Source organism: Monopterus albus, unplaced genomic scaffold (genome assembly GCF_001952655.1).
Source record: "Monopterus albus unplaced genomic scaffold, M_albus_1.0 scaffold254.1, whole genome shotgun sequence".
NCBI classification, from domain to species: domain Eukaryota; kingdom Metazoa; phylum Chordata; class Actinopteri; order Synbranchiformes; family Synbranchidae; genus Monopterus; species Monopterus albus.
Window position 1 is genome coordinate 80,570 of NW_018128134.1, and position 10,243 is coordinate 90,812.

The 10,243-nt window shown below is 39.2% G+C and overlaps 1 protein-coding gene across 3 annotated transcripts in view; it reads right to left on the reverse strand.

Annotated features, from left to right (window-relative positions):
• The window catches only part of thsd7ba (thrombospondin, type I, domain containing 7Ba), a 181,039-nt gene that overhangs the window by 71,182 nt on the left and 99,614 nt on the right, over positions 1–10,243 (reverse strand). For all 3 annotated transcript variants that reach the window (XR_002276677.1, XR_002276676.1, XM_020621192.1), the window contains exons 7-8: positions 7,919–8,077; positions 3,892–4,092 (exon numbers count right to left, since the gene is read on the reverse strand). Coding sequence is in view for 1 of the 3 variants with exons in the window: in XM_020621192.1 (XP_020476848.1) it covers positions 3,892–4,092; positions 7,919–8,077 (360 nt within the window). In the remaining 2 variants the exon portion in view is untranslated. The remainder of the gene's footprint in view (positions 1–3,891; positions 4,093–7,918; positions 8,078–10,243) is intronic.

Here is a 10,243-nt window from a genome sequence, read left to right on the forward strand (position 1 = left end):
ATTAAAAATATCTTTCCTCAAACAAGACAGGGAAAGCTGAAATGAGTTGGAAGGTAGACAGTGCATTTTTCCCACCAAAACCTTTCCTTTTTTATCCATAAATAGTTTTGCAGCAACAATATTTTTAAGGAAAATTCTGGGTTCAAAGTGTGCACTAGTTCTATAGACAAAGACAGCTATGTCTACTAATGTATGCATATGATTATCAAACATGCTGCTAATGAAAAATACTGTTCATACACATATCACAGATGCTTCCTCTTTGTGGCAGTGTGTCAGATTATCATTAACAATCCTTTCATCTCTGCAAATACAGACAGGTGACAAATGAAAGGAAAACCCTGAATAAATGAGTGGTCTCTTCCAGGATGACAGTGTCCCCATCCACAGGACACGAGGGGTCACTGAATGGTCTGAGGACTATGAAAATGATAGGAATCATATGCTGTGGCCTTCACAGTCACCAGATCTAAACTCAGCTCTCCACCACTATCATCGAAACATCACATGAGGGAATATCTTTCGGAAGAACAGTGCTCATCTCTCTAGTAGAGCTCACAGACTTGAGAATCAAGGCCAAGCTGCATTTGAAGCTGTTCTGGTGGCTCATGGTGGCTCAGCACCTTACTAAGACACTTACTGTAGGTTTTTCTTTTAATTTGTCATCTCTCTGTATGTTTCTTCTACCTCTTCTTTCTTTCAGTGTGCCGTACCCTGTCAAACATTTTCTTCACTTTTTCCAAAAGTAAAAATGATCCCAGCCAGTGGATAATGTATGCAGATACTATACTCTCCACAGTCTAAAAATTCTTGCCACAACAGCTACAGACTCCCACTGCTAAAACTTTAAAATATTGTAAAATATTATTGGAAACTGTTCATAGACAAAGCACTACAGGAACCCCTTTAAAGGTCTTGCACATAACCTCATTAACAGTCCTCCAGGGCCAGATGTACTATGGATTACTTTGATTAGAGCCATAGTTTAAAAAAAAAGGTTCAGAACAGTCATTTTACTTGTTTTAAAACATAAAAGTGTATTGACTTCAGTCTTTACCCTTCAGTGTGTCCTGATACAAAGTGATAAATGAGATTCAGGGCAGCACTCTGTTTCACTGAAATCTGTTAAAGTGTCACTAACATCCCACTGTTTTTCTGAAAATCAAACTGACTGATTGTTGTATATTGTTTTAGTATCATGAGTTCAAAAGACAGAAAAATGCCCTCTATTCTTCCATTAACATTTTATTTAGATCTTGTGTTATATCTCCCTACTTTGCACAACAAAGCAGACATCCCAGATCTGAGCTGAAGAATATGATCCATTAACTTGAAAATCGAAATGTTTGTATTTTGTTTATGTGATACATTAAAATAGGGTGAACTTCTTTTTTGTGACAATTGCCTGAAAACCTCGATTCTACTGCATAGGAAGCTACATATTTCAAACAAAGTCAGACATAGTGTACATAGCAGACACAGAGCTGACACAAAATTGATCGTTACAAGGCACTGAAACCAATGCCAATGCCTGATAAGTGTCACTTATCTTCAACAATGGGCCCGCTTCGAAGAGCGTATTTGAGTGAGTGGAGATGCCGTCCAGATATCCAGTTGTATAGATTATATCTGTGAGGAATGCTAATGAAGCATGCCAGTAATAATGTGAAGTGGCATTTGCAGCGAGTTAGATTAATTTGCTGTTATGTTCTCTATTTGGCTATTTATATTCCTCATTCACCCTGAGGGACATCAGATAAGAGAGTGGCAGGAGGTCAGGTCAGTATCCAAGTAATTCACTATAATATGTCATTTTAACTGTGCGCTCAAATTATTATTATTTTTAGTGTGTGTGTGTTCTTCCTAAAGGTTGTTTTGTGCTTGAGAGTGAGAAACTTTGAGGCAACTTTGATTAAACTGAGACCTTAAAGGGCTTGAAATACATGTAGTTCAGTCTTCCACGCTTGAAAAGCTTGAACTTTATTTTACCCATGAGAGAAGCATGTCTTCCTGCCTTTCTTCCAGTACTATGCTGACAAAGTGTCTATCATCTTTACTTGTGTAACAGCTGAGAAGGAGATCTTGAATGCGTTGACTCTAAATGAGGAGAGCGACTTGGAATTAGCAGCCGCTTTCTCCAGGGTCTACAAAATGCATATGTCAAGCATAACAGGAAAATAACTAAAAGCATAATCTGTCTCGAGAAAAACTTAACTGTGATCTATAGGGGTCAGTGACAGGTTTGCACAAAGCATAGCAACATACTTATTCTGTGAGCCTATTTTTAGATCTATCCACCATTTGTCTTAAAAGGAAAAAATAACAGTACTTGATTTTGGAACATTACTTGGAGTGGGTTTAATGAGGTGTAATGAGCACGTAGATGGTGCATTTTATTTGCATAAAGTGAATTTATATTGTAGCATTCTCAGAGAGTGCCACGGACTGCACACACACACACACACACACACACGCAAGGACAGCTACACACCCGGAGGGCGAGGACTGGTGTGCTTGCCCACAGTGTAGTAAGTGTTCTGAGGGGAGGAAGCTTTGGTTTGGTAGGTTCGTTTGGGGGGAAACTGTGTGTTAAGTTCTGATGTGCAGTGCTGTGTTCTGTAATAAAAGCAACAGGTATCCAGGGTTGTGCTGTGTATGGAGCAGAGAAGCCTGCATAAAAAGACAGCCAGTGTCATTTCTCGGCAGAATCTCTAGAGTCCACTAACTTGCCACAATATTGTCAATTGTCAAATCCTTTGCACAACTGTCGTCATCCTGCAAACCATATTTTCTTATTAGTCACATTTATCAGAGCTATTCATTAAAAAAAAGAACAAATCTATTACATAATGTGACAATTTATGATTTAGCATTTTCTTTATTTAAATAGGACAAGCAAGACTGTTTTTTATAATTGCAAGTATCCAAAGTGGAAATAACGGCTTTCATACACCCAGGACTAGGTGTGAGACTGAATCACACTAGCATGCTCAATGATGTGTGTGGTCCTTTGTGTCACTACTATACTAGCCTACAGTGCCACTGCGTGAACACAGATCTTCCAGACATTTGCATCACTTAGCAACTTGGTCCTAACGCTGTTGTGCCTATGTTTGAAAATAACCCAACATGCTTGAATGGTAAGGCCAATTAAGGAAGAAACCGTGAACAAATATTAGCTTTCACTAACAATAAATCCCCTGCAGATAATTTCGTAAGTCCTTTTTACTCAAACCAGCCAAAGCCCTCAGTCTTTGTCCCATCTAAACTCAATAAACTCTTTCCTTGTTCAATATATTCAGACCCTCTTCTGTTTTCTGGATAAACATATGCATGATCCATTATGACAGAATAATAAAATTAAACCCAAAAAGGGAGCAATTAGATTTATAATCTATGGAGATGAGCAATTAATGCCTGGTAGGAAGCTGTGATTTTTAATCAGGCCAGTGTTTTCTGTGCCCATAAACTCAGTGTTGGTCCCTTGTGAATAATGCATGTGCTGTTAAAATTGATGTTCCTGTTACTCAATGCGTTGATATGGCTGAGCACAATGGATCACATTATACCTAACAGTTCATGCATCACAATGCTTCAGATCACTTTGTGTGCAGATCACAGCACTGATGGCTGTACTATAGCCTTGGTGAATTTTACAGCTACTTTAGTAGCTGTAATCTAATTATATTTGTGAGTAAGTGTTGCAATCTGTGGTTAGCACCATAGCATACCTTGGTTAGCATAATTTTAAAGCACCATTAAAAAAAAAAACATGAATCCATACAATTACTGAGCAACGCTGCATCGTTTAAATCGGACCAGAGACTGACTGGTCAGTTTACTTGTTAAATTTGGATGGGAACAGTTTATGTTACAAATCCAGGGCAGTACCTTCGCTGCTGATACAGGTCACATTCTGGACTGCCGTTCCAGGACCACAGGAGCTTTCAGTGGGAATGCATGTTTCCTCTTGTTGAACCTGCCACATATAGCAGGCAGGATCCTCACAGGGGATTGACTCGACCAGATGAGGACAGGTCTCGGCAGAACTGCTGGACTCCCACAGCACCTCTCTCCTCCTCTGTCTGAAACCTGACAGAAAACAGAGGGAAGTGAAAAGGTTGCCAGAGAAGCTATTGATATTCCTGTACAAAACAGTAATCATGCCGTCTCACACACACGGAAATAATTGTTTATTCGATTTTCATATTTACAGCAAACAATGCATAAAAGAAACACTTGAATAAACCTCTTTTTAATAAAAAAGGGATCATTTCAAACTGAAAAGGCTGAAACTTTGAAATCCCTACTTGATTCATCTGACTCAGACTGCTAACGCCTCATATTGGCTTCAGATAAATTTTGACTTTGCACAGGACAATGACTGTAATTTCTGGCCCCCATCTTGTACATTGAAAGTACATTAGGAAGGATCTTCAAATGGCCAGTATGAATGGGAAGAATGATTACAGCAAGCGAGACCTGCTCTGATGTTCTAATGGCACCTGACTGTTGTTTTAAGACAAACCTAAAAATATGTAAAATTGTGAATCAGCTGAAGAAAAGCCATTTTGAACCTGCAATCAGTTTTTCATATTGATGTTAGCTAAAAATTCCATAAAACAACAAAACTAAAAGGCCTATTAGAAGTTAAGAAAAACATGTAGGAGACATTTGTTATTTCTTAAAACTAAGTCATTGGACTAGATTATTGTTGTAAACAGATAAAAAAATTCTAACAGGACTTCCTATTAAGTGTTTAATTGGCTTATTCTACACCGGACCAGCTGTAAACTGAGGAGAGACTGACATTTAGGCAGGAACAAAGAGAGGGACAAGAAGAATGCCCCTGTCCACAGCATCTTAAACCACAGGAGTACCAGATCACCTTATATGCCAGCTTTCATTCATCCAATTTCTGCTTGGTTTCCCTTATTATATCTTTGATATTTACAGCTTTTACATGCAATCATATGACATCTAAAATGGGATTTAACATGACATGACTAAAGGTGGTTTTAATGTATTGTACTTAGTAAAATGTCTAATGTCACAATCAACATTTTGACACTCATTAAGCCAGTTGCCTTATCAATGACATAATTGGCCCACACTATGATTCATATTCCCCACTCTGAAGCATTGATTCTCTACTACATTTTTTTTTCTTCATGAAAAGCTTCATGCTGAGTGGACACCTCATGTTTTAATCTACAGTCTCTACTGAGTACTGAGCTCTTCCAGTTCTCTAATGACACAGAAAAATGTTCTGGTAAATGAAAAATGGAAGAAATAAAAGTGCTGTTTCTAGACTTGAGCGCTTCCACCAATAAATGTCCATGATACTTGAGCTGCGGCAGGTTTGCTTTTTGAGCCACACTGAATTTAACACTATTCTGACACTTGGCAGAAAGGTCCCATATTCTTTCCCTCAACAGGTGGAACTGTCTAACCTCAAGATTCCCACTCTGCAAATTACATCCCCTGACCATCTACTGGTGTGAGGCACTAGTTCAGCAGCCTGAACCGAGTGTGCCCTTGAACTGCTAAGAGACTGTGCATTGATTGCGGTATTGCCCAAAGCACTTACTGCTATTCACATCCAAGACACACACACACACACACACACACACACACACACACAACAATTTGGCATGAGCATGCCCCCATGGATATTAATAATTGAATGGTTCCCTGGCCATACCAGGTTCATTTCATGGAAATAGGGGCTACTCAGTGATTTTCATCACACTGTTGTTCAGAAACAGCCTCTACTAGAGGGTATTTGTAAACAAAAGTGTAGATTTCTAGTAGAAGCATTACAAAAAGTGCTATCCAGTAAACTTCTATATTCAGTTCACTTTCCCACATACTATAGCCAAAAAGTGTGATAGGCCAAGATAGCATTAAAAAATGTGAAAAGCACATACAGTAAAACCACTGTGAGGCAATTTAAACTTGTAATTTTACAGATAACATAGCTGGGGAGCATAAACGACTTAGCTGTTTGGCTCTTCTACTGTCCCTGAATACTCAAATCCCAAAGCCCTTTCAGCTGGAGAGTGGTCAGAGTTTATTTTGACGTTATGACACATAAAGGCTAAGTGCACACACAATAAGAGTAAGAAATTCTCTGCAACCCAAGAACCATGGGCTAACAACTTGTATCATAAGAATACCGAAGTACTCAATAACTGCTTGTTGCCTCACAGCCAGAGATCACTGCAGATGATTTTCTATTGGTTTCATCCTCTGTCTGCTGTGGGCTCTGCAACTTTATGAACGCCATCAAAAGACAGTATGCCACTGGAGAAATCTGAGCAAAACAGCAGATGCTGTGCTTTCCATTCCCTGAAATATATTAATGACACTGTCAGTGAGAGGAGCAGGCTCATCCCATAGAGATCCAGTGCTGGAGATTGTGGGCACTGACCTGAATAATCCCCCCTTCAGTCACTCCCCTGGGTGCGTTCATGCACGTTTACCCACGACTGAGATTAGGTCGTGCTGCCCTTTTAGCACAGCTGTACTGTAACATACTGTAACACTAGCAGCTCTGACCACTGCCAGCACACTGACTGAAACTTGGACACTACACAAGGGGTACGGTGCTGTAGACTCTCTAAAGTAGTTTGATATGACATGTGCTCACCTGTGGAAAAAAAAACCTTCAGGCATCAACAGCACACTGAATACTTGAGCATACCCACTCACACACGGTGACATACACAGGAAGCATCTTATCTGCTGATCCTCCTGTCAGCCCCCTGGGGCCTGAGAGCAGAACTACAGGTGTGCTCTCTTTCTGTCTTTCATCTGCGGCATTTATGCGTGTACTGCCTTCTTCCAGAGCACACTTCCTCTCAGCCAGCTACTTATCAGCAAACAATTTAGGATTCAAACATACAGTCTCCCTCGCCTGCTTTGACAACATCACACCCCTTGCACTGGCATTCTCTCACTTAGCCTCTGTCAGCCACAATACTGTACCTCTCTCTCTTTCATTCTCAGCATTTCAACAGCATAACACAATCCATTGTTTAGACACTCAAACATGGTGCAGCGCTAAATTGAAAACATGTACATGTGTAATAGCTCTCGCTCTAAAGCCCCTTGTTGACCTTATTCGATGTACTCAGCTCTTGGGCAATAATTGCTGTGAACAGCTGATTGTAAATGTACAACATAGCTGTCTGCAACAGAGCTCAGCAGTTAATTGTTTTTTGACTGAGTGCTTATCATTTCACCGCTGGCCCATCTGTGCAATTATCAGTTTCAGTTTTAAATTATAGCAGCTTGTTAGGTAGCCATTTGTAATATAGTTTTGGATGGTCTGTGTGTATCCTTCTGTTCCTCCATCTGTCACACATGATTCTGGAAGAACAGTACTTTGCTTTTAAAGGCAGCTGGAAGGATGGCGCCCGTTGTAGTTTTTTTTGTGTGTGTTTTTTTTTTGCTATTTACAAGAATACTCTAATTTTTATAGGGTTATTACATCTTGTTACAGCAGCTATCATGATCTTATGTGTTTGTGCATGGAACACACTGCTCTTTTCAAGACATTTCTGCAGAACAAGCATGGCCTTATATACAGTATTAAGTTTATTCATATTTTCTTTCATACTCATGTGCTGAAATGACCACAGCATTCATTATTATCCACATGCATTTTATTCAATTTCCCTGTACTCTCTCTTTTACAATACTACAATTTTTCAAGCTTGCCTTCATGGTGGTACCAGACACTGTAGCTGGGAGGTGGCACTGTATCAATATCTACTGTAGCATAATTATTCTTTGCTTTGAAAACATACTGTATATATCACAGCATAGTGACTACTGCTTACAGTGATATAGTACTGCAGATCTTTCATGCTCAAGCAGGTTCACTCTTATAGCTGGGCTTATTCCATCATACCTTTCTTCCCTTGTGGAACTTTGCAGTTGTCATGTAGGCAGGCACCCCAGGGTGACCATGGAGAGAGCAGGCAGTGGCGCTGGCAGGGGATGGAGCACTGCTGGACGGCAGCGGGGGGCTCTTCACTGGCACACAGTCTGGCATTCACAGGTCTGGACACTGAACAAACAGAAGGAACACGGTCAAGGATAAACTGGGGTTAAGTCGAGCTCACACACACATGGGCAATGATGGAGTGTGATTGCTATCCTGTTTGGAATTGGAATCCAAAACAAAAGCCTGTGCTGGATGCTGTGAAGAGAGTGGAGAAGATCAAGAAGCACTACTGACATCACACTGAAAAGTATGGCTGTAATTTAGTTCTGATTGAAAACAGAGTTGTACACAATATGTACTGATAGAGACTACAGCTTCAGATTTTGTACACTTGAGAAGCAGGGCACATTCAGTTAAGCTTTTTGTGGAGTAAAAAATAAAGTAGAAAAGAGAAATTCAAGTCTGGCTCAGGGGAATATTAAATGGTGGTCAGTAGCCACCTAATGGAGTAAACAGGAGCTGAACAAGACGATATTAAGGTAAGACATAGTATAACAAATTCACTGCTTAACATGACTGCCATAATTTGTAGCTCACAAAAAGCTCTTGCACTTGTAACAAGCTATGACATTAGTCTCTCACATCAAGTAAGAAGGTATTCTGTGCCTGTCTGCAACAGAGAGATTTATTTAATCTAATATTCCATTTTGACGCACCTCCGCACATCATTGAAAGGCAAATTTCCATTTAAATGGGAGCCCAAAGAGAAATTTGCTAATGTCCATTGTGCATCTTGTCTTCTAACCAAAGTAGTTTCTGTGGTGTTTGATATCCTTTAGAAAAATGAGATGCTTGCTTAAACACATTGATACAGTGTGTGATACAGATGTTTGTTTCGTTCCCTAAATTGTAATTTCTTGCATTTATCAATATAGTAATGGAAAGTCAAAGTACATTTACTCAAGTACAATCTTGAGGAATCTGTACTTTGAGCATTTTCATTTTGTGCTACTTCAAACTTCACAACATTTTAGAGGCACCTTCCACCTTTGGTATCAATTGCATTACTACAGTAGGTATCCAACAGGAGCCAACTGTTCCTCAAATTACCAGACCACTGTATGTATGTTGCAGGAATTTAGCCACATCTGTTTACATTAGATGAAGCTGTGCAGCTCAGGTCAAGGTAAATATTGCAGCTGACATATTGATCTTTGTTCCTCACATCCACTGCTTCAAAGAGCTGCCTGCATTGACATTCTATACTCAGCTAACATATTCACTGGCCAAATACACCTGTGATCTTTTAACATTTCTCTGCACACATCTGGGGTTAAAAGGGCATCTCACAGCAACTGCCAACCTCAGCTATGAAATGGAGTCACCCAGGACTCTAACAGACACTAATAAAATAAATAAAAAAATTTAAATGGATGGAGGCAAAATTATTATTAAATTAAGGGTCATGTTTATTACTCTAGGCAGGAAAGTGTGAGTTGCAAAAGCAGATATATTTGAAAGCCCTGCACTTAATTAAAAATGTTTCATTTTTCTTTATTGTAGTGAGCAATTTATTAGCCTAAAACTTAAATTTTGTTTAATTGAAATTCTGTAAAATAAATACATACACTCAGTACCACTGCCTGCCTTGGTGATTCTGACCCTTACTGTACCAACGTTTATATGATTTATCATCTCCAATTATATTCACACATTTCTCAAGAGAAGTTACAGTATGTTTGGCTACACAAAAATTGGACAATGGTCTGTAAACACATGTAGGGATATAAACTATGTGGTGATGCTCCCCCTCACTGAGGGAAAACTAGAATTGTGATTTAACTTGGAGCAAGTTTGTCAGATTTTAGATTCAGTTCTGTTCTGTCAAAAGAATAACTTCTACTACAGAGTAAGTGATGAGTTTTTTGATTCTGGCAGTAAAAAAAAAATCCTTAGCACTACTCATGAACTGAAAAAAAGAAAGTGCCACTCAAGAATCTAACTTTGGAAGCTCAAACTCAAACTTTGGTTCAACTTTACCAACTAACTGTGGCGCCAAGTGAAAAACAATGAAAACACAGCAGCAAATTTTTCCATTCTGAAAAGCTGCAAATACACTTTTCTCTATGGTCTCTAATAATCCCGGTAAATTGATTTGGTTCAAGTGCCTAAGGACATTAGATACACAACAACAAAAAATAATGTAACTAAAGAAAGAGATACCGTGCATGAAACTTGTATTTTCCAATGTCCAACATGAGGGTTACAGGAGAGAAAATGGCTACATTT